General features: G+C 57.1%; 4 protein-coding genes across 4 annotated transcripts in view; 1 reads left to right on the top strand and 3 right to left on the bottom strand.

Moving 5' to 3' along the window:
* Positions 1-2,048: 2,048 nt before the first annotated feature.
* Positions 2,049-3,454, bottom strand: VOLCADRAFT_117132 (uncharacterized protein; the record flags this gene model as incomplete). Its single annotated transcript, XM_002949141.1, has 3 exons — positions 2,049-2,308; positions 3,102-3,213; positions 3,366-3,454. Coding segments are annotated over 3 exons (461 nt in total), but the record flags the coding sequence as incomplete, so codon positions are not given.
* A 334-nt stretch (positions 3,455-3,788) lies between these two features.
* On the bottom strand, positions 3,789-6,593 carry VOLCADRAFT_120742 (uncharacterized protein; the record flags this gene model as incomplete). Its single annotated transcript, XM_002949140.1, has 8 exons — positions 3,789-4,808; positions 4,925-5,040; positions 5,151-5,241; positions 5,407-5,482; positions 5,846-5,967; positions 6,108-6,170; positions 6,253-6,417; positions 6,570-6,593. 8 exons carry the CDS (start codon positions 6,591-6,593, stop codon positions 4,728-4,730), a joined length of 738 nt encoding a protein of 245 aa, XP_002949186.1. The 3' UTR covers positions 3,789-4,727.
* A 5,065-nt stretch (positions 6,594-11,658) lies between these two features.
* On the top strand, positions 11,659-12,549 carry VOLCADRAFT_47891 (uncharacterized protein; the record flags this gene model as incomplete). Its single annotated transcript, XM_002949267.1, has 3 exons — positions 11,659-11,771; positions 12,091-12,154; positions 12,475-12,549. Coding segments are annotated over 3 exons (252 nt in total), but the record flags the coding sequence as incomplete, so codon positions are not given.
* An 8,552-nt stretch (positions 12,550-21,101) lies between these two features.
* The window catches only part of VOLCADRAFT_117128 (uncharacterized protein), a gene marked incomplete at both ends in the record, with an annotated part of 5,798 nt that continues 2,606 nt past the window's right edge, over positions 21,102-24,293 (bottom strand). The window contains 7 exons of the mRNA XM_002949139.1: positions 21,102-21,239; positions 21,645-21,839; positions 22,159-22,332; positions 22,369-22,628; positions 22,698-22,757; positions 23,491-23,673; positions 24,088-24,178. Of these exons, the coding sequence (XP_002949185.1) occupies positions 21,102-21,239; positions 21,645-21,839; positions 22,159-22,332; positions 22,369-22,628; positions 22,698-22,757; positions 23,491-23,673; positions 24,088-24,178 (1,101 nt within the window). The remainder of the gene's footprint in view (positions 21,240-21,644; positions 21,840-22,158; positions 22,333-22,368; positions 22,629-22,697; positions 22,758-23,490; positions 23,674-24,087; positions 24,179-24,293) is intronic.

Here is a 24,293-nt window from a genome sequence, read left to right as displayed (position 1 = left end):
GCAAGGAAAAACCTTTTACAACCGAAAACGACCACAATGGTCCCAGCATGTTGTAAGAGGCCCATGCCCCTTAAGCAACCCATGCACCATCGTCCACGATTCCATTTTCTCCAATCAAGAACATGCAAGCTCCGACACCAAAACCTTCGGCCCATGCTCCTTTTGCACTCGCCCAAGCCAATCAACAGAAACCATGCGAACCACGTTGCGAATACACGACAATGCACATAAACCTCACTAGTTTGCTATACACAATAGCAAAACCTTGTGTGTGTCATTGCACACCCTCCATGCCCACACACTCATCACCGCACACGGGCATCATGTCACCTAGTGCTCACTCCGCGACAAAATACGGGGCAGCACTCTTCCCGTCGTCTTCCCTGTCCCCACGTGGGTCCATGGCCCCGTGAGAGAGAACACAACATCCTCCCACCAGCAAACCCTAAACGCCAATTGCGGGGCTTCCTTCCATCTTTTACTCCTGTGGCCTGTGGCCTGTGTCGTGCTCGTGCTCAGCTCGTCCGCTGCCGAAACATACTCCACAACCTGACGTGCGCAACAGCAGTACTAGGCTCCAGTACCAGCGCAACCGTAACACACGGTGGTGGTTGCATCACAAGGAGCGGCGCCGTACTGCCCGGGTCAGATCGGACCCACCCACTTCCACACTGGCAGCAAAGCACACGCAGTTGCGCAGCAACTTTCAGCAATATCACCTATCAGCCTTTATCGTAAACTACTTGATTACTGTCAAAAAGCAACCGCCGTAACCCCGTAACTGAGCCGCTTGGGCCACCAGCCCCTAACTTGTTGATTACAGGGCCGCAGACGTCGTGCATTCGAACACGCACAAGTTAGGGGCTGGTGGCCCAAGCAGCTCAGTTCCAGCGCCGCCGCCTCCACCAACACCAACACAGATCTTGTTTCTATCGATCCAATCTTTTCTTGGCGCCCAACCCTAGGGCTGGGGACCTTTCCCAACCTGCCGCTGACGCACCACTGTGCAGAGCAGTGAGACCTTAGGGTATCAGCCAGGCTCTGCCTCCTCCGTCCTAACGCCGCTATGACTCCGTTCCTGGCTCGTCACGTGTCACCTCTATCTCGTGTCACGTGCGCAGAGGCTCCGCAGTCTGGGCCTGCTCTTGCTCCTTGTTGGGTACCGCCGGCAGGTCCAGATCCGGCTCCTGCACATGAGGATGGGATGGGTTGCCAAACGGGATAGAAAAATGCCGGAAACAGACACGTTGCCAACGATGAGGGTTAAGAGGGAAAAGACGAGCGATGCCCCGATGGGGACAACAGGCGCTACCCGCGGCACCACCACCCGGGGTGTGGGGAACACGAAGCATCCCACCCCAACAATCCCCTCCCACACACAACCATCAACCTGCAGTGCTACTTCCTTTCCTCAATCCACCAACACTCGGGACGCACTCCCCCCCCCCGCACACACCACCAGCCAGCTCCCGGTGAACCCACCCCACCCCACCCCACCCCTCCCCTCCCCTCCCCTCCCAGCCCACCCCACCCCTCCCAGCCCACCCCATCCCACCCCACCCCACCCCACCCCACCCCTCCCAGCCCACCCCACCCCATCCCATCCCAGCCTAGACTCCCATGCACCTGCAGGTAGCTAGGCCCCTCCTTGCCCGCGGACTCCACTGCCAGGTCGGCCTCCAGGGCATCCAGCTCCGCCATCAGGTCGCTCTCATCCACATCGTCCGGGATGGCGTACGAGCGGCCCATCGCCTCGTTGATCTCGTTGGCCATGTCCTGGGTAACACGGGATTACGGTTACGCAGAGGTGCGTGAATACACACGGATCGCGTCTACATTCTATCACGAACTGACACAAGACACACTTGACACCTAAAACACGAACATTCGAACACCGAGAAGGGAGTGCGTTACTACGCCCCGGCCTTCTTCCGCTCCAAGCTACTAATTTTGTATTTTGCTACTGTTTTTGTGTTTTGTGCTCTAACGGAAATCATCATCATCATTCGGTTTGGCGCTTTTTAGCCCCTGGCCACCCGCCCACTCACCCTGCCCCTTTTGGATCGGCAACCCACCCACCCACCATCATGTCGAACATCTCGTCCTGCATGTTTTCAATATAGCTGATATCCAGCTCCTTGTTCTTCTTGAATGCGGTCTTCATCTCTTTGGACGCGGCCTTGAGTGCCTGTACCGACGACACGGTGTCCTTGACGGAGTCTACCGTAAACCTCGTCTGCTCGATGTTGTACTGTTGCTGGTACAACTGCTCACGCTGGCTCTCGTACAGCTTCCGTTGCTTTAGGACCTGCAGGTCGAGAGCGCGGCGGCGGCCGCGGCAGCGGTGGTGGAGAAGGAGCGGAGCAATCGGCGGGGAGGCCGGCACCCAGATCCGTCACGTGCCATGTACGCGTGTGTATTTCTTAGCTGCAACACTGAGTCCCGAGACAAGGCATTTTAAATGCCTGAATGGCTTCAATGGTGGGGGCGTGAGGTCAGTTGCATCTAAAAAATCATGTTATCTGTACGTGTGCACAATGCGGATGTGCATGAAAAGGATGGAGCCGGGTGCTGCGGGTTTCCGATTGCGTTTACACCACCCCCGGGGTGTCGTCACCCCGGGATGCGAAAACATGCCCAGGGAAACAGCGCAGTGCAGTGCATGTCTGGCAGGCGGGTGTGTGTCGCAGCTCGTGCCTTGCACGTCAAAAGGGGGGAATAGCAGAGGGTAGCACCGAACGGCATCTGAGCTTGCACCCCGAGGAAAAGGGCAGCGGCGGCAAGCGCACTACTGCTTCGGGCTGTCGTATAGCCGGCAGCAGGCCAGTGCTACGGACCCATGACGCCTAGGAGGAGAGCGGGTGGAGAAGGCTCAGGCGGACATGGGTGAGGCTGGTGGGGGTTTGCGCTGACGCCGGCGGGCGTTGGCTAGAAGCCCGGAAGCTGTCCTGATGATGAGTAAGTATCGGAGGAAGCGGGCAATTATTGCCTTGGGACGCATGCCCGTCGTGTGATACAGGTGTTGTCTTCTGTAGCGATAAAGCTGACTCGCAGCTAAAGACGGGCCCCACCCCGGCACACCTTTTCCACGACCGTCGCACCTGCAGCGCGCGCCTTTTGATTGCATCTTGCGCCGGCCCTGGACGCGTCTTTTTGATCTGCTCTTTATATTTTGCTAGCTGCTCATCAAGTGCCCTGATTTTCTCATCTGTCCTGCTCAACAGCAACAAGAAATGGTGATGCGTCAGGGAAGTTGGACATAGAAGGAAGTAGCCATGACATGGAAGGCGGGGTATGTTCAGGTGCGCCAAGGGTCTTGCGGGGAACATGACAGAAGCTGGCACCCCACTACGCACTGAACCCACTTATCGCCCCGTGTGCTTAGTCGTTCGTTGGTTTCATCAAGGGTCGGCACGGGTGCTGCGGGTTTCTTGGCCCCGAATATGCGCCTCATTTCGAGCGATAGGATAGGCGGTACCGGTAAGCAAGTGCCGAAGAATGGGCTCCCGCCACACAAAAAAATCTTATTTGGACTGGCAGCAAGTAATATTTATACAAAGGCTAACACAGTACAGCTGGCTTCAGCTGACCCCTCACGTTACTGATTTTCGTAACTTGTTGCGTGAGGTAACTTTTTAGTGGTACAACGAGGCAAGTTGCTTTGAGATTCTCAATCTGCAACCCTTAGAGGGAGTGTCCTGCTATGCTGCAACCATTTAAGGACAATTTCCGTACAGCATTGCGTAGAAAACTTCTTGACCGGGTTGTTATCCGCAAAGGTTATGTATATATTACCGTAACCGATATCATCAGCCCTACCTTGCATTCAAGACGCTTGAGAGACGTATTTTTCAACGTGTTAGGGATCTGAGACCCTATGGCTAACGGCGGCAGGCGTGGAGGGCGCATTGTCAACCGCGGTGCCGGTCGTGGCCCCCAAAATAACAATTCAAGAGTTGCTCAACGCGGCGGCCGGGGTGCGCGCCCTGCGACTGGCCCGCGTGGTGGGGTCCAGAAGGGCGGCCAGCAGCCGGGCGGGAGAGGCGGTCGCGGCCCAGCTCCGCGCGGGCGTGGCGGTAGTTCACCCGGTCGCCGCGGTGGTCGCGGAGGCCGAGGCGGCCGAGGAGGTCGCGATGGAGGGAAGCCCAAGACCCAGGCAGAGCTCGATGCAGAGCTGGAGAGCTATATGCTTAAAGACCCGGAGCACGGCAAGAGCTACTTGGACAAGGAGTTGGAAAGCTACATGAAGGCTAAGGGCAAGACCAATACCTCGACCGGGGAGGAGGCTGCGGCAGCGGAATGAACTATTTGTTGACAGGGAGACCGGACGCTTTACGGATGTTTACATTGGCGACTGCTTAAACTAGTAATTAGCATATGTATGCATTGTGGAAGTTGTTGACGTGTGAACAACTGACTCTGTTGGCTTTACAGACGAAATGGACTTTTGACCTAAGACTTTTGACTGGGCTGGATGCTAGAAACGTTCAGTCATATTGTGGGTTTTTACATAGTGCGCTGATTATTCACCTCTAGCGGCCAACCGCGGGGATGTGGCGAAGTGTGCCTACATACTTGGCAATGTCGTGATGATGGCCTGTGGGACCTGACGGTTACAGAAATCACAGCACTGAGGAGCTGTGGGAAATTGGGGTCCACAGCTCCCCGGAGGACGGGACCAGTGGTGGGATGGCAGCTTGGACCAGCGGACTAAATGCATAGGCTTGTCACTCGCAAACCAGATCCGAGAACATCATGACCTGTCGCCGAGTGCAGGTCCGCACGGCGATCAGCTCAACATCGAATACCTGTGGGTAGGGTACGGTGCCTGTGTTGTAATTCCTGGTCGACGTGTCTTTTGGATAAATTTGAAAGGGAATCAGACCATGCAAGAGAGCTTTCCAGGTTTGTTATGAATGCCCACCTCGCACTGCTTGGCGCTGAAGAAAGTTGATGGGCCAACTGGTGGCCCCAACGCAGGCGGCACGATGATTCTGCGCTTACCGCCCGCCTTCATGGTTTTAATTCCCTCCTCGAAGCCTGCGATTCGTTAGCATTCCCCTTCACATTATAATGGGTTCGTGACCACGTGGCGACTTGATTGGCATATGACGGTGGCAATGGTGCAGCCTAGAACGGATTATACTAACCTGGGATCATGCCTCCTACACCGAGGCGTGTCTGTGCTGGGCGTCCTTGACGGAACGATGTATCGATCACGCTGCCCGACTCGTTGTAACCCTGAATGTCCACAGCAATACATGCAAGAAAAGCACCGCACATGAGCTCGTCCCTGAGACACCAGACCGCCCTCACCTGTGTCTTCGCACACAACCCGACACGTGGAAAGGCCCTTCGGACTCCCATCATTCCCTACGGCTGCAACCCCCGCGTGCAGCACCTCACCGTATAGTTGAAGACTACTTCCTGGCCGTCAGTCGGAAGGGTTCCCTGACCCTCCTCAAAGTCCTTGTAAATCAAGCTGCAATCAGAAGGGCCAAGAAACAAGACACGTAGAACTTAGGACGCTCCTGGCGTACTACTGACAGGAAGTGATCCCGAAAATTGGATCTTGTGCAAGTAGCAAAGCTGTTATGCTCGAGGACGTCCAAACCCGTAACAACACATCCGGCCCATAGGAGGGGGGAAATAGAGTGCTTTCTAAAACCGCGCAGCAGGTTTTATTTTGCTTTCCTTCGAGCCTGCTGGGATCATTTCATGCTGTTTACAGGGGGAATAGGATAGAATCCTCGACGGAATGTGATGGCAAGCAAAGCCGGGCTCTGGCAAATCCGAAAACGTGCAAAACTTGATGCGGAGGCCCTGGCGCCGCAATGTCACTTACCCGGATGGAGCCACAGTGTACCCATCACCGACAACCTTGACATCGAAACCCTCGCGAATAAAACCCGGGAATTCTCCAGGCACCCGGTTCTGAGTCTGGATACGGCGGTTCAGACTGAGGACCTGGAAGCACCACGACAGACAGCAGAGCCAAATCCACATTCAAGTTGTTGAAAACACAGACCGCACATGCCAGGCAGCGGGCGTGCCAGCCCCCACACTGGCAGAACTTAGCAGTCCGATGTCGCGTTTTGGTTGCTCACCAGTTTCTCTTGGGACGTCAGTACCTCCACGTCTCCTGTGCCGATAAGAGTAGCCACGCCCTCCTGTGAGCAGCGGACCGGTTCCTTGATAGGGGAAAGCTACCAGTGCACTAGTTTGCGGCACACACTCCGATGAGATGCTCACCGGCGGTCCGATGGGTGCTGGGACGCCATCGGCTCCAGCAGCACGCGACGGTGCGCTCGACGAGAGGCCCACGCAGACGCTGCCAAGAGTCGCCAGCAAGTGACGTCTAGAAACTGATCCCTGGGACCTCTCATCGCGTTTACAGAAGTTTTGGGTACTGTTAGCCTGTGCCAGGACCATCAAGCACCGGCCTGGCCGATACCTGCAGGAATGCACAGGATTCACTAAACACTTTGATTAACATTATATGATCACATCTACTTGTCAACGTGCTACACAATTGTTCGCAAGACTCTTTGGGGAGTTTTCCACCCGACCTGCTTGCAAAGGGCCTTGAGCATTTTACTCGGCATGCGGATTCAGATAGTAATGGAGATTGTAGCGGCATCTTTATAAGTTCACAATTGACATCATCCCAGCGATGGACATCTTTGGTCTGTGGTCTGTTGTTTTCGGAGCTGCTATTGGACGAGCATTTCACGCAGCTCCTGAAAATCGAGGACCGTTGCTCTTCCCTCTGGAATGTAGCTCGATTACCGCTCCTTGTGCAATCTGGAAGGCACTCTTAATGTGGCACCTTGACCTACGGGCCTCCAGTACCCCTCGCTGCCGAACCCCTGTCGTCCTTCCTTGGCCCACAAGAAACATGATGGTGGCAGGATTTAGGCGTAGATTTACATTCTACACAAGCTGACAAGGTTTAGAGGCAGGTACTCTCTCTGCTTTCGTTCCGTGAACTTGGTTGCATTCTGGTACTCGACGAAAGGGAATTATCAACCTGAAATCCAACTGCAAAGATTTCTGTAAGTAACCACGCAGAACTGCAAGTGCTTTTAGTGGCACTTCAAAGTAAGTTCCGTAATACAGTTGCTGTAACGGCTTTCGTCGAGAAGCTACCGCTGGGTTGATACGCCCGCCGCTGTCATCCAAGCCGGTAAGCACGTGGTAAGTCCATGCACAGCTATGGTGCACCTCCTATTTGGATGTTTTGCCCAACAGTTACATCGTACACTGTGGCCGTAGCCATGCCTTTCCATGCTTAGCCAGAACTCGCACCTGCCCGCGCATGCAACGTCATACTTTTCACATGCCGCGGGTGCCTGCCAGTCATGGCGCTCTCCGCGCAGCCCAGGATCTGACGCACTCCATCTCTCAATCGTTTACCGCCCTCCGACTGGTCGGGGTTACTGCAGTTTACTGTACTGTCGTTTACTGTGCTGCATCTTACTCCTGTCAACCCCTCCCCTCAGGCATCCGTGCTCACCCAGCATGGATAAGGGACGCGGTAACGGTGGGGGCGCCGGTGGCGGCAAGAAGAAAGCCGCGAGCGCCGGCACGGCAGCTGCGCCTGCATGGAAGAAGCCCCCCGGCGCCAACCTTAGCGCCAAAGCTAAGAAGGAATACCTCAAATGGAAGCGGGAACAAAAACGCAACCAGGCGGATGATGGCGACGACGACGCGGATAGCGATTGGGGCCAGGTGGACGCGAATGGAAGCGTTAAGGGGGAAGAGGACGAGGCGCAGGAGCGGCCCCAGCGCAGCAAGGCTGGCAGCGGTAGGCGGCCGGTCTCGATGGGCGCGGATCAACGCGGGCAAATACACCGTGGCCAGCAGCAACAACACCAGCGATATCCAGCGCGGGGCCAGCGTGTGCCTGCCGACGCTGATGTTGGTAGCCGCCGTGATGTTACCCGTCAGGAAGCTTTAAGCGGCGAGGACGAGGACGAGGAGGAAGACGAGGACGAGGACGAAGCCGAGAAGGAGGAGGCGGAGGGCGGTCAAGGTGGAAGTGGCGGCGGCGGCGGTGACGCGGCTTGTACGGTCATGCAGCCACGTCAGCCTCAGCGCGGTGGCGGCGGCCGTGCCGTTCCCGATGACAAGCCGCTTTGCTATGTTCCGATGGTGGAGCTGCCCCGGGGGGATGTGCCGGGGAGTGAGTACGGAGGGCGTGTGTGTATTGGGGGGGAAGGGGGGGGTCATCATCGTGATTATCACCATCACCACCACCATCAGCACCGTGGTTATCATCTATGATATGCCGTCATCTGAGCCATATTACTTTTAATGGTATAATACCTATATATTAAGCTCTTTAAACACTTTAAGAAAATGTACAAGCTGTTTTGTCTACGAATAAGATGTTTGATTTAGGAGAGAGATGTTTGATTTTTGCCCTTCCCTCGCCTCGCCTTGCCTCGCCTCACCTCAGGCATCCGGGCGGTGTGTGGTGACGATTTGGCGGCCATGCGGCTGCCCCGCGTGCGGGAGGACGAGGTCGGCTTCACGGCGGAGGGCCGGCGGCTGGGGATGCCCACGAGGCCGCACTGGCGGGGAGTGGTGAGCTACCCCGCCCTCGTCAACGTCGTCAGCTACTAGCTGACGAAGCTGCTGTGTGGGCTCGGTGGGCTTATGCTCATAAATTGCTGCACACATACATACAAACATACAGACATACAGACACACACAGACCTGATAACGGGCCTTCGTAGTTTTATCGTACTGGTTCACCAGCAGGCGGCGGTGGTGGTGATGGATGTATTCGTGTTGCCGTTCCCAGGTTCGCAACGCCGATCAGCTTCATCGTCTGGAGGAGCGCAGCTTTCAGTCCTGGGTGGATCGGATGTACTCGTCTGTGGACAGGTAGGTTGGGGGGAGGGAGTGGCGGGACGGTGGTAGTGATGGTGATAATGGTGGCGGTGCTAGCGAGCTTTGAAGTCAAGGCAAGGCGCTGAAAAAACAGCACACACATGATTCATTCCCATGTTCGCGTAGGGCCCGCCATGCGGGGTGTGCGGCGGCCGCCAGGGGGGATCAGATGTCTTGAAAGGCTGGAGAGCTGGGCAGGGGTAAAGGCAGCTGAACAGGGCTGACCAAACGTCCCATGGACAAGGACCGCGCGAACGGACCCCGCGAGAGTGCAGCCCGCACACCACCATCACACCCAGCAGTTTGCATTTCTCCACCCACTCCCTTCTTGACAGACTACACGCAGATCCGGATCCTCGGCCTCGCGTCCCCTCCGGACTTGCCTTCCCCTCCCTTGACCCTGCGGGCCCCCTGCGCCCCCTGTCCCCCGTTCTGTCCTTCGTTGCCTGCCCCTCATGGTCCCTGTCCCCAGCCCCTCCCGCATCAGCTTTTTTGAGCCCAAACTGGACTTTTGGCGGCAGCTCTGGCGGGTGCTGGAGAGGTCGGATGTGGCCGTTATGATTGTGGATGCCAGGAATCCCCTCCTGCACTTCTCGGACGCGCTGGTGAGAGTGAGGGGGGGTGAGGGAGGGGGGAAAAGGGTTTGGGACGGGTACGACAATGCCGTGCTGTGCTGCGCTCTGGATGTTTCTCGCATGGCAACGTAAACACGCATGTTGTGCATGTCTGTACGACGGTTGTATGAACGGCAGGCACATCACGTGATAGCGGATCACGGCATCCCGGCGCTACTGGTTCTGAACAAGTGCGACCTGGTTCCTGCCTCATGTGTGGGGCAGTGGCGGCGCTTCTTCGAGGGGCGCTACCCAGGCCTGAGGGTGAGGGAGAGGGGGAGGGTGTATTCCTCCGGTGTGTGTGTGTGTGTATGTGTGCGAGGAGGGGGAGCCTGTATGGCTCCTACTGTTCAGTTAGCAGTAGGGTGCCCAACCTGGCGCGGCTCCATAGGGGTGTGTGGCGGTGCATGTAACCTTGTTGTATGAAAAACGACTCCTTGAGAAAAAGAGGAACATGTGTGCGTGCGTGGTTGCTGGAACTGAGCTGCGAGGAGGGGAAATAGCGGGCGGATGGCGCACGAGAGCAACTTCTGTATGTATGTGTGTGTATGTGCGTACTCTCTCTGTCCCCATAGCCCCGTTCTCCCCACGCCGGGTCAAGTATCTTCTTCTCCAGCTTTCAGCCGCAGCAGTTGGTGGTTAGGGTGGTTGGGTTTGGTGTGTTGCAGGTGGTTGCCAGCAGCGCCTCGGCAGCTGGCGGCCGGGGGGCGGCGGAGGCCATCATGGATGCCGTACTGGACAGCGTCGTGACACGAGATGGCAAGCGGCTCAAGGTACGGCGGCGGTCTGACCCAGCGGGTCCCCTCAGCAGGGTCGTCCGTCGGGGCGAGAAGCTCGGAGTTGAGAGCTACAAGCTCTTGGCCTGCCCAATGGTCGTGCATGCTTTCTCATCATCGAAAGCAGTGCCGGCAAAAGCAGTAGTAACAGCAGCAGCAGCAGTAGAAGTAGTAGTAGTGATAGTAGTAGCAGTAGTACACCTGCATAGCATATCCTTCAGCCCAGCCCTGCAAGTGCACGCGTATAACCTGCAGCTGCTTGCCCGAAGCATCCACTGCGCAAGACTCTCACTCCCTCACCTCGTAGGTCCCCGCACATACACATACACACACACACAAACACACACGCGCGCGCACACAAACCTGCACGCGCTGATACACTGTCCATGTTACCATCCACAAGAACGTCGATGCTCGTCCCAGGTTGCGGAGGTGATCCAAATGAGTCGGGACGAAATTCTGGCGGCGTCCAAGGCCCGCAACACGCACAGTAAGCGGGACCGCCCTCAACCACCACCACCAGCAGCAGAAGCACCAGCAGCACCACCAGCAGGAACATTGCCGCAGCCGCAACCGCAGCGGCTGGCTGGGCCGTTCCTGCAGGGTCCCGACACCGGTGCGGCGCCGACATCCGGGGCGGCAGCGGAAGGGGAAACCGGAGCCGCGTCCGGTGTGGACGGGGAGGACGATGCTGCAGACGATTGGGAACTCAAGGTACGTGGGTGAAGGAACGATGCGCCCTGCAGGGTGTGAGTGGGTGACTGACTGAGGGGAGTAAAAGCCTCCTGGATAAGGCCCCGGACGGAGCCTGAGAACCTGGATTGCAATGCGGCGCACCCGCCCTGGACTGGCCTCAGGGCAACAAGGCCAGGAAGAAGGGGGCAGTGCAGCGGAAACGGAACCAGCGCATGCACGGGAGGGCGGGAGGTGGCGGCGGCGGCGGTGGTGGTGGTGGTGGCGGAGCACCGGCCGTCGGTGCTGCTGCTGCCATTACCACCACTATCACCACTACCACCACTACCACCACCACCACCACCACCAACAACAACAACAACAACGACAATGACGACGGAATGAAGGATGACGAAGAGGTGGAGGAGGAGGAGGGGGAGGCGGAGGCGGAGGCGGACAATGACAACGCGGCCTTTGACCAGCTGGTGGCGGACGAAGATAAGGAGGGCTTCCTGGACGAGGAGAAAGACGATGGAGGTGAAGAAGAAGCACAAGGAACAGGCGACGGTGACGGCGGCAGCGGCCGCCACACCGACGGCGGTGGAGGCGCGAAGGCTGTCTGGGGCGGTCACGGCTCGCGCGGCGGTCGCGACCGTCGCGGCCGCCGCCGGCCCGTGGTGGTGTGCGTTGTCGGGGAGCCCAACGTAGGCAAGAGCAGCACCATGAACGCCCTGTTGGGGGCCAAGAGGGTGGCGGTGTCCAGCCACCCGGGCAGGACCAAGCACTATCAGACGCACATGATGTGCCCCAGGTGGGTCGCAAGTGGCGAGTTTTAGGGATTTAGATTTGCAAGGTGGTGATTGGGGTGTGGGAGTGAATGCCTTGCGTAATACCCTGCGCCTGATCCCCTTCCAGTCGTTGTGAAGAGGTTCTGGATGGTTCTGTTCAGGGCGCGGAGTGCGCCCTTGGTTTCCCTCGCGCCGTTAGGATGGCCTAAAGCCGCCATCCTCACTGCTGTGTGTTCGAGATACGTCCCGCGCGCCCGGCTCCAACCTCTGACCCGCTGCGCGCTTGTGTCTCCCCCACATCCTCCCCCCTGCCCCCTGTCCTCTACCCCGCCCGCCCCGCAGCTTGATGCTTTGCGACTGCCCTGGATTGGTGTTTCCTCGCCTGGACGTGTCTCTGTACATGCAGGTGGGAACGGGGGCAGGGGGGAATGAGGAGAGAGGACAGGGGAAAATCGGGGTACGTGTCAAGAGGGAAAACCACTGTGTGCGCTCTTGTGGGTTGCGAGTGTCATGGGACGCTGTCGGACGGGTGCAGCCCCAGCCTCTGTGCCAGCCCCGAACATCTCTCCTAACCCCTCTTCTTCGTTCCGTACACCCCCTCCGTTGGGGTCGGTGCGGGCATGTATGAGCACCTACATACGTACAGACATACGGACGTACAGGCCCCTAGACGCACCTTTTTCCATTTGGTCGTGCCCCTTCCCCCGTCCCTCTGGCGGCGGTCAGGTGCTGTTCGGCAGCTACCCCATCGCCCGGTGTCGCGACCCCTACGCGGTGGTGAGGTACCTGGCTGAGCGGGTGTGGCCCAGGCTGCACCGCACCCTGGGTCTGAGGCCCGTCAGGGAGGACGAGGAGCAGGAGGGGGAGGAGGAGGGGGCGAAAGGCTCGTATGCGCGCGCTCAGCGAGAACAGCAACAACAGGTACGGCATCAGACGTGGCAGCCGTGCAGGACAGGGCATGCGCACGTGGCAAGCCGAGACCGATCCCTTCGCCGCCGCACAGGGTGTCCCCCGAGACCCCGTGTGTATGAGTGGCAATACGAGCTCACTTCAATCCCGGGGCCCGTCCGTTTGCATTTAGTTGGCGCCAAGGCCCAGACGTTTCCGTCCTTAACTCCCTTTCCCTGATCCCCTTGCATACCCGTTTTCCCTCGCCAACCGAACCAACCGCCGCAACAACCTCAACCGCCAGGAGTGGCGCGATGAGGACTGGACCCCTCTGGCCCTGTGTGAGGCCCTCGCGGCCCGACACAACTGGCGCAGTCGCCGGGGGGGTCGACTGGATGTGTATCGGGCAGCCAACTGGGTGTTGAGGAGCGCCCTGGCGGGAAGGAACGGGGTCAATGTGGCGTTCCTGCCGCCGGAGGTGCACGATAATGGTGGCGGCAGCGACGGCGCGAATTGCTAGGCAGCGGTGCCCTAATAGGCGCAAGCACGGACACGGATGGTCACGGACATTGCATTGGGCGTCCCTTTCTGGGTCTGACAAGACCGGCCAGTTTGGTCTTTTGCCTGCGGCACTGCTGCTCCTTTGCGCGAATTTGTCTCGGTATGCAAGAAGTGATGTTGGAAGGAGGATGAAGGTGTTGGTGGCAGCGGCTGTGCGTTCTCGTGAGGGGGAGTGCCGATTGATGCGTTGCAAAGGCCCAAGTATGGGTTGACCGTATTTTAGCAATCAGGATGTTCACGTGCCGCGTTGCGCTTGGGGAAGCAACGTGTGTGGAAAGCAACGTGGGCCACGAAAGTTGTACTTGTGTTGGAAGTCAGCCTTGGTAATGGCCGTGGACTTGAGATTGGCTTAGCATGTGGCAGGCTCTATGGCGATGATAGGGCGTGGTGATGATGTGGGTAAGAGCTGGATACTTCTAATAGTTTTTCTCTAGCAAGGGTGTATTTCCAGTGGGGATTAAGGCCAGGGATTAACCCTCTGTCCTCCATCGATACTTGCTCAAACGGCTAAGTTATTGGCAAACTTACCTCGCCTTTCCAACCCTTGGTTCCCTTATGGAACAAAACTATGTGGTAAGCTCGTACCAAGGACTTCCGTGCCCTAATCCCTGCCCTTAATCCTTCTGGAAATGCGCCCTAAGTTGCGTTGCCGATGGAGAAGTGGTGGGTGGCCATTGGCTAAAGTTTGCCGTAGCGTCTGGCATGGGCTTTTTAGTGGGCCTTGGCCACAGGTTCTGAGAAAGTCCAACATGTGGTCAAGGGAACGTGAAGTAACAGAGTTGACTGCCCAAACTCTTCATGGCTACATTTGTAAGGATGTGTCATGCAAAGAATTGCAATCAATTCAGTCGGCAATTCCAATGCTTTCACAGCATAAAAGCGTAAGTGATGAGAGCCGCAGTGGACTTAAAAACGCAGCGAGTAAAGATGTTTTCGTACCGCACAGTACCGTATGCAGCTAACTCGAAGGCGCACACAGTATCCGCTCTCCACGAACTTCAGAATCTTCTCTCACTTAACCTCATGCCTCTGTTTTAGGCGGGTTTGTGAGCGCGGCCCTAGCACCGAAGCGCCTAAATGAACGTCGGTGGCTCATGTGTTTTCGACGGACTTGCATGTGTTTGCCATGAAGCAAGGTACGAGATTTTGCCCAGGTGCCTGCTATGTAATCCATTTTATACACGATCGATTAACTGACAGTTGACTGTGCTAAATTTTACTTTTTGACTTTGATTACTACAGTCTACAATGGTCTAATGGCTTTCCGGGAAACTACAGGTTGACAGCACAATTTGCATTCTTGGCGAAAATTTGAACTCAGCACGTGGTTTTGACGCGTCCGTGGCTGTCAGAAAGTTTCAATTGGGCCGTTTTAAGCAAGCGCACACACGACCGTGTATCTTTCAACATGGATTGCAAAAAAATCCTTTTGGAACTATCTGAGGAATACGAGCGATCTGTTACACTCCTTGCACAGCTTGAGCAGTCCTTCCCATTCCAGGCACACAAGGATGAAGATGCCGCCCTTAGAGAGATGTTGGCCGTCGCAGCTAGCAAGCCACATGCCATCAAGGTGAAGCTGACCAGGTTTATTCCCAACAGCAAGCCCAGATCCCGGCAATGGTCGTCGGCTCCAGGCGACGGCGACAGCGATTCAGACATGCCCGCCGACAAGGTTGTTAATCGGCTCCACTCCGTCGCCAACATCCCACGCAACGATGACCAAATTTGCGATTCGCCATTCAGCTCTGATGAAATCGCTCAACGGCTACTCAGTTACCAGCCCCAGACCCGACGCTTGCTGCATCCAACAGTCTTGTTCAACCTCCAAGAGGCGCGCGCCCCTCCACAGCGCCGTCACCAAAAAGAGCAGCAGCAACCAAATGGGGTATCGGCCGGAGGCGGCAGCATCTCCGGCCGTTGCCTCGGCAGCCTTCTGCCGGGGCTCATTCGAGGAGCACCGTCCTACTCTTCCCATACGCATCCTGATCTGGCCCGGGGCAGCCCTGCTAAACCCGTCGCCGCCACCCTCATCACCACTACCATTAATCCCTGCCCAGACGACGAGCCGCTGGTCCTCAACGGTGTGCCACTCCTACCTTCAGCCTCATGCCATGCCCAGGCGTTGCTGCTACCGCCACTTCATTCCTCATGCTCCAAGACCCAATCCCGCGTACCGCACGTGCTTACGGCCTGGACTAGCAACGGTGGAGACGGCGCCTCCTCAGCGACTCGGTTACCGCAACTGGGAGCGGGACAATGCGACGCAGCCGCTGTGCCGGTAATAGGGCCCGCCTGGCGCAAGAGCGGTGCCAGGGGTGACGGAGCCGCTGTCACTGCCACCGCATACTTGGCGCTGCCGCTCGTCCCGAGTATTCCTCATAGCTACGTTGAACCCCGTGGTCGCCAGAAGTCACTCGTCCCCACAAAGCCGCAGCTACTGCAGTTACACCGACACAGGCACAGACCGCTCACATCACTGCGACAGCAGCAAGAGGCTGCTTGTGGGGTAGCGACAGTCGCCGGCATGAAGTTGTCCACTGATCTGCAGCAGCTGGCGGCATCAACCGGTTCTGTCGCCGCCACGGCCGCCAGAGAAGGAGGAGGAGGAGGATTCGGGAGCCGGATGCTGCCGGTGGGAGCGGGAATGCTTCCGCCGGTCACTCATCAGGGTCGCAGACGTCGGTTCACAGACTCCGCGACGCTTTTGTTCACTGCGATTTCAAAAGCATAAAGAAAAAGGTCAGGTGGCATTGCTTTACCTGTTTACGCGGGTTACCATACTAAGTCGATGGATACCTCCTTTTTTGTGTTCTTTTGCTGGTGGCGTGAAGGCCACAGCAGCAGCCGCAGCAGCAGCTGCGTGCCATGTATATACGACATGCCCATCGATCTGGGGATTGACCGATAATGTGTGAGGAGGAGACGTTCGCTTTATGTATTCATTCATTCATTCATCAGGATATGACCATGCAATGTGCCCATTGGGCTTACGTATAGCCATAGGTAGATAGTATGACTGCCATTTTGGACATAGCGTGACACGATGGTGTAGTTGGTTATCACATCTGTCTCACACACAGGAGGTCCCCAGTTCGAACCTGGGTCGTGTCAATTTTGCCCTGCTTGTTGTTGCACACACTGATCCCCCCGGAGGCTCCGAGAATGAGACTTGTCCGGGTCGAAAATCCTTCCGATGGTGGAAGGTAATAGTGCCCCTAGTCGATGGACAGTGGTGACCTGGGATAAAGTAGACCTGCGAGCTGACCAGGAATGGAGTTGAGGGGCCGTCGATCCGGCAGATTCCGTTGGATGCCGATGGTGGGTGCTGAACCTGAGCGATCCACTGGGAAGCTAGCTAGGGTGACTAGATGAGGGCGCACCGAAATACTGGGGAAGGCAGGGTCCGCCACATGGTAAAGATATGAACACCCTGCCCACGCATCATACGTGCATGGGAATCATAATGAGCGGCCGCCGGTAGGTCGAGCGGATCAAACATATCTATCAAAGCGTCGTCTTTTGAGGGCCAAGTAACCTCCGAAATCGCTTGCAGGAGATGCTGACCGGGGTATGCGCTCTAGCAGGAAGCCAAGCAAATGTACAAGTGCATGAGCATTTCCCTTCCTAGGAATCAAGCTAAGCCTGGAACAATGCTTACAATTCATGTCGATTGGCAGGATACTGTGTGTTTATGGCTTGAGATGGAAGGTTCTAAGGCTGACTAATGTCTTGTACCCTATTGCGGGTATCCTCATTCTTCATCAATGACTCTTGTTTTGTCTTGTCGTACATTATCAGTACTGTTTCGTGCCAAGCAGGGCAATTATGTATGTACATATGTATGTTGTTACAGGGTTGTATAGCTTCACCAGCGGCCCCCCTACCCGAGGCAGTTCCCTGATCTCCTCTGCTAGAGGGGCACCCTAATCCGTTCACGCCATCCGACTTCGGTATGATTTCGAAAAAGTATCCATGCAGTCGATCACGATGGGACTCGAACCCACAATCCCCGCCTGATTCCCGAGCGTTAGACCGGAGGGCGATGCCTTATCCATTAGGCCACGCGACCACTGGTTGCAGATTAATGCAATCTGCATAAACATGCATATATCTGAGTACACGTATTAGGTATGTATGTACGTACGTATCTATGTCTATCTAGTCCTTTAGCACCGCCCATACACGCACGCCACGGTGCACGAGCTGACGTTTAGCCTTACCATTAATACTGTTGGTTTGGGAGTTCCTCTCCCTCGAAGAGTTTAACGACGTTGTTGACCACAGAGTTGGTGTTTAGCAGCGGCGGGTGTAAAGTGGCGGCTTGGACATACTTTTGCAAATCAGGTGGTCAGCCGGAGGGCCATTACTAGGTTAGGTCGTGTAAACGCCTCTTACAAGCTAGCTAGCTAGCTAAGCTGCTGGCACTACCTACCCACCTAGCTACTCGCCTTCCTGCTTGCCGCACGTCAGTCTCGAGTAAAGCATGCATTGCGATGTATTTTGCAACAGAAGCTTTGTAGTACACACACGTGTGCAATCGTCATCGCCCACGCATTGTGCCAAGTTAGGAGCTCCTGCTCGCTGGTCTCGGTGGGAAGGTCCCCCTGGCGCCATTGTCTGTTTCCGAACAGCAGATGGCGGAAACCCTTATTGACTCTGGGCGCCGCGATGAGGCCTTGTGGGGCAACGAGAAGCGATATTCACGCGAGCCGCGGGGAACCCCGATACCCATACAGGGTACGATCCTCCGTCGTGATGCCCACATATGACACAGAGCAGGTCGAACTCATCCCAGCGACGTACAGCAGGTGCTCGCTCTCCGATGGCAGCCGTACAGTCGTACAGTCCTAAACTGCAGTGCAGAAGAAAATCAGTCCTCATTGCAGAAAGAGCACATACAAACACACACTAGTATCGCACCGCATCAAGACATCAAGCTGGCTTCGTTATGACGCAAATCGCACATCACACATACATATATACATACACATATACACCCCCGGTTTTCCGGCCCCCTTAGCAGCAGCACCACCAGCAGATTGACCCCTCAACTGGATGACCGGATGGTGGCGAGGCGTACCGGCTGCTCCCTTCCCAGGGAGCTTCCCACACACCCCAACTACCTCCCCCCCCCCAGGCGGTCCCTCCGTCCTCCTTCCCCGCTGTCTCTCATCAACCGCTGCGTCCTCCCTTCCCCTTGCCTTCCATCCTCCCCATCCTGCACCCCCACCCTCCACTTCAGTTCGTCCGAGTTAAACCCAATAGCCACATATCCCACACACCCATAGGCGTTGCATGTTTCCGCCATGTCAAAAACACAACGCACACAACACCCCTCGTTACGTGAAGCTCATGCTTCACGTGCGACGAGCGCTACTCGCACGCAACCCGCTTGTGTTTGAGTTCGACGCATCGACACACCCACCAATGTCTTTCAACTAACCCCGGCACAACCTAAGACAGCCACGTCCCTACGTGCTTAACAACACTTAAACTGCACCCACACCCTCTTTCGCCCTCTTCCACACACGGATATGCATATGCAAGTGATTTCCACACGCACCAGCTGGTTCCCACACGTAACGAAAGAGAAAGACGCCGAACTCGGACGGAGATTTTACTTAGGGCCGCAACATCCAGCAACGGCTCCGAGACCAAGCTGTACGGTGCGGCGCAGCACACAGCAGTAGTCGCCCACGCTGAACCACCAAAAGTACGATTTTTACTATTTTTGGGCGGGGCCCCAGCGCGAAGCGCCCAGGGGGGCCCCGACCTGTAGGATTGCCCATGTCCGTGTGTGTGTGTGTGTGTGTGTGTGTGTGTGTGTAACGGACCAAACATAATATCTCGCCCGGCTGAAACGCGTTATAGGTACTATACAGCATTCTCTATTGCAAGGTATCTCGCATGTAGCCAACAAAAATCGTATGAGCACAAACAAGTTTGGCTGCCTCAATTGACCGAGGCCAAAGTCACATCAACGCCTCTCGCGCTAAATTTCATCTCAAAAGGTACCGCGTATCTCATATTTGAATTCTTAGATGACGGCGTATGATAACTCGAACTCCCAGGCCTTGAGTGTGTAACGGACCAAACAGAATATTTCACCCGGCTGAAACGCGTTATCGGTACTATACAGCATTCTCTATTGCAAGGTATCTCGCATGTAGCTAACAAAGACCGTATGAGCACAAAAAAGTTTAGCTGCCTCCATTCACCGACCTCAAAAGCCACATCAACGCCTCTCGCGCTAAATTTCATCCCAAAAGCTGCCGCGTATCTCACAATGGAATTCTGAGATGACGGCGTATGATAACTCGAACACCCAGCTTGTGTTACCATTTGCCGGCATGGGCAATCCGACTTGCCACCAGCAGGCCAACATAATTTGCTTTCATTTCTCTATGAAATACACAAGCTCCTTGTTTGTACATTTACTTTGGCCAATGCACGGGGCCTCCTGAGACTTGCGGTGTGCCCCGATGAACCCCGCGGCTGTGGGGCAGATTGCTGAGGCCGCTGGCGCTTCGGGGATAAACATCACAGACAGCACCGAAATTCACCCAGCTTTCGTTACCATTTGCCCGCACGGGCATTCCGACTTGCGGTCTGCCGCACTGTCCATGCGGCATGCACCCGGAATGGATGCGATTCGCGTGGAGCCCGCAGGCGGTGCTGACGATTCCGCCGGTGCAAGCTTAGCTCTCACACCATCAGCACTGCTGCAACAAAGCATATCTCCCACCGCGTTGACACTACCCATCAATTGTCACCCTTGCCACCCTTGCTACCGGCCTGTACGGATGCAGAGGGGCCCCGCCCTTTTTCCGGCTTCCTTGAAGCCGACACCCAACTTGTTCAGTTCATTCTGAAGCATGTTCATGTGAGAAGCGTGTTCGTCAATGCCCGGAACAGCGCAATCAACAGCATGTGCGTGCACTCCGCTGTTCCCCAACGTCCTAGCTGCTATGTGAGATCCAGGGTCCACTAACACACAGTGACAGAACGTTAGCAATTCCCACATGCGTTGCAGTCTTCCCCTCCTTCCGCCCGCCAGGGGAGCATCACCCCACAAAAACAGGAAACCGAGGGAAGAGGGTCACCACCGCCTCGGTGATCCGGGCGCGTCTTAATGAATGGACTAAACCTTCCGGGGGAAAGAAACCCACATAGCTACAGACATAGCTACAGACATAGCTACAGGCAAGAGACAGAGCCGCCGCCGCAGTAGGTGCAACATACAAAAGGTCAGTGTCAACAGAAAATTACAATTATAAAACGTTAACTACAGCAGCAGCAGCAGCAGCAGCAGCGGTGGCCGCAAAAGCACCAGCAAGTGCCGGCCGCAGCGCCCCTGCAGCTTTATCCGCTTCCTCGGTCTTGCATCAATCGTCATCCTCATCCTCGTCCACCGCCTTGCCGCCCTTCACATCCCCCTTCTTGCGCTTCTTCGTCATCTTCTTGCCACAGGCCCCCCCAGGATCGGCATCGAAACTGACAAATGTCCGGGAGGCGCGAGGGGCCCCCCTTACCAGACCACCACCACCACCGCCGCCACCACCATTGCCGCCGCTCCGGGACCCTGCCGCCGCCGCCGCTGCCGCTGTTGTCCGCTCCTCCTCCTCCTCTTGCCCTTGTTCTTCCTCCCCTTTGACCGGCGCCCACAGATACAGAGAGCGGCTGCTGCCCGACACAATCAGGTGCCTGGTCCGTTTGTGTGTATATGTATGTATGTATGTTAGGGGGAAAGAGGGGAACGGGTTGTCTATGTGTGTATGTGTATGTGTGTTGGGGAAGAGAACCCCCAGCAAGTCAACCACCCACCCACATTCACCAGCGGTCCGGTCATCAAATACTTCGTGTGTGCCCCCTAAACCGTACCGTACCGTACCATGCCGTACCTTCTCGGGTGGGCCTTATTTACTGGCGATATTGTTGTCAGGTTGGCGTCTGTCAGCTGTCTCAGCAGCCCCCCGTCGCTGGCCGACAACACATCCACTGGGTGCAGGGCGACACCGCCGAAGTCCTCTGAAATGTACCTGTGTGTGTATGTGTGAATGTGTGTATGTATGTATGCGTGTATGCGTGTATGTGTGTGTATGTATGTGTGGAAGGGGGGAAAAGGGGAAGGGGGGGTAAGACAAACCACTGGCGAATGGCGCAGATAAGAAGGGGGTGAGAAAATAGGCAGCCTTGACAAAAAGGTAACTGACGACGCCCCAAGTCGCAACAGTTCTTAGGTAACGGGGCCAGGGAGGCGGCGGTTTCGAAAAGAGGCAGGTTGCTGCAGTACATGGAAGAATGCAAAAGCTGTGAGCTGCCGGCTCCCGGTGGGGATGGAGACGGTTTACAGGGACAACCCCCTGCGGCCCCCCCTTAAGCACCCACACCTCCATCCCCACCCTGCACGTGCATCAACGTCCAACCGCCAACCCCCAACCGACCTGCCCACCACGAACACGGACTCCGTGAGGTCCTTGGGGTCCCACTCCCCGCGAAACGGCGTCAGGTAGCGGTTGAAATCGTGCGAGTGTACGATCTCTCGGTCGGCAGGACCGTTGCAGCCGTACGGCGCGTAGTCCCACACCCGCAGACGGTTATCCTGGCAGGTCGTTAGGATACGGCGGCCAGTGTGCGGGCTGGGGGGAAGAGTTGTGGGGAGAGGGAGGAAGCGATACCGGGGGGGGGGAAGCGGAGGGGGCGGTGACGAAACCCACTGAGAATGTGTAGGTGTGAAGAGATCCCTCAGGGGAGATACGTATGTACGTATCTACGAATGTACGGCAAGAAGGCGGGAAAGGGCTCCTTGGATAGCATGCAAGCTGTTGCCGCAGCACTGGGAAGGACATCAGCGCCCGCGATACCCCCGGATGAAAAAACATGGTGGCGTCGTTCCGCAAGTGCAGGTGGTGGTGGTGATAGTTTTAGTGGTGATGTTGCTGGTACGGCAGGTCGTACCTGAAGTACGCCGAGTTGACCACCCGGGGGTGCGGCATCACCACCAGCTCGGCATGGGCACCCGGACCGCTGCCACTGCACATGGTCGGAGAGCCGCCCTTCTTCTTGCTGCTGCCAGCGGTGGCACCGCCTCCGCCGCCGCCGCCGCGTCCTCCTCCGTTGCCGCCGCCACGCCTGCCTGCCCGGGTCGAGGCCCCAGCGGGCTCGCACCCTGCCGCCGCCGCCGCCGCCGGTGACGCAGACAGAATGCCGCCCGCAACGGCGATACGGGCCGCTGCAGCAGCGGCTGCAGCCGCCGCCGCCGGAGGCTGCGGCGGCGTGCCTGCCACCGCCGCCGCCGCTGACGGCGCCGAGGATAGCTCCCGGATGTCGAATATCCTCGCGGAGTGGTCGTTGCCGGCGGTTAGTACGAGCGGCGGGTGCAGCGGGTGCATGTGGACGGAGACGACCTTGTTGCCCTTGCGGTGCAGCTGAAGGGAGCAAACCGACCCGCGGGTCCGTGGGTCCAGAAGGTGAACGCAGCCGTTGCTGTCGCCCACCAGCACGACACCCAGGGCGGGGCTGGCATCGCAGCCGTAGATCATGTGCCAGGGCCCCCCCTAGTAAGAAGAGAGCGAAAGAGGGATCCACGCCGTCCGGGGGGTTGCGATTGGGGTGGACTGTTGCGATTGGGGTGGACTGTTAGGATCGGGGGGTGGGTGGTTGAGTGGGCAGAGCCTCGATATGCGGGAGGGAGGAAGCTGCCGAGCAGCTGACTGAAGAACCGGTCTCGTAACTGAAACGAGTTGGGAGCCAGAGGCCGAGTCCCCTGACCCGTGGGGGGTTGAGGGGTTGGGTGACGGTTCCTTTCTTGAAGCAATGTACCGCTAGCTGATGAGACCACTGACCACCCCGGCAACGTACCCCTGCGCGCGCGTGTGTATGTGTGTGTGCGTGTGTGTATGTGTGCATGTGTGCGGCGATAATCGCCCCGCTCCCGGCGTGTCCGCCTGTTTTACGTAAAGCAAAACGACACCTCGTAAGCTCATCCACACACTCGGCGCACTGCCACACCCGCTTACAGCAGCAGCCTTCAATGGCCGCGTCTTGATGGTGTTTTCCCCCCTCCCTGCGGTAGTTCCCCTCCTCCTAAAAACACATCGCACAACACATCTCCTTCTAAATGCACCACACATTACATACATACGGACACGTCCTTAAAGACGACGCCCACACATATATATCTGGCCGACGTTCTCCCTCCTGCTCCTCTCTCCCCTCCTCTCCCCCACCTATCCCCCCCCCATCTCCCCCCCCCTCCCCCTTCCCCCCCATACACACACGCATACACACCTGCACCCAGCCCCCAGGGTTGAGGTCCAGCAGCGGCCTCCAGTCGCCCGTCTCCAAGTCCACCAGCTTGGAGGTGCCGTCCGAGGAGGCCGTCACCACGGACATGGAGTCCAGCCAGGGCAGGAAGCGGATGGAGTTCGTAAGACAGGAATGTACGGTGTCGTACACTGTACGGTCATGAACCTGTGGCAGGAAAAGGAGGAGGGGGTGAGGGGGTGGGTGCACCAGACCATAGGTACAGGTAGACACGAAGAGAGATGCAGGAGGGGATGGAGGTGTACGACGGGGGGGGAGAGGGGGAAGACGAACCACGAACGAGTGAAGCCGATGCCAAGGTTGGGTAGAGTGATAAGCCAGAAGTAAGGAAGAAAGGGGCGAGGGGGGAAAGACGAACCACGAGAGGGGGGGAAAAGCAGGATACGTGTTTGTCCGTCCGTCCGTACGCCCCTGCTGGGAAGCAAAGGTTTGGGAACAAGAGCGCACCCACTGTAACACACACACACACACACAGACAGACACACAAGGCAGACAGAGAGGCGGTGCTCACTTTTCTTCTATATCACCCAGGCTCACGTACGGACACACATACAGACGTACCTGGTCGAAGTTCCAGACGGCCAGAGCGCCCTTCTTGTCGCCACTCACCACAATGCTGTCGTTGTGAGGGTGGAACTCCAGTGCGCAGCACCTGAGGGAGTACAGATAGGGAGGAAAGGGGGGAGGGAGGGGGGAAAAGGGGGAGAGAGGGGGGAAAAGGGGTAGGGAGGCGTGAAAAGGGGGAGGGAGGGGGGAAAAGGGGCAGG

The sequence above is a fragment of the Volvox carteri genome (genome assembly GCF_000143455.1).
Source record: "Volvox carteri f. nagariensis unplaced genomic scaffold VOLCAscaffold_13, whole genome shotgun sequence".
Taxonomy (NCBI): domain Eukaryota; kingdom Viridiplantae; phylum Chlorophyta; class Chlorophyceae; order Chlamydomonadales; family Volvocaceae; genus Volvox; species Volvox carteri.
This window is presented reverse-complemented; position numbering and strand designations above follow the sequence as displayed.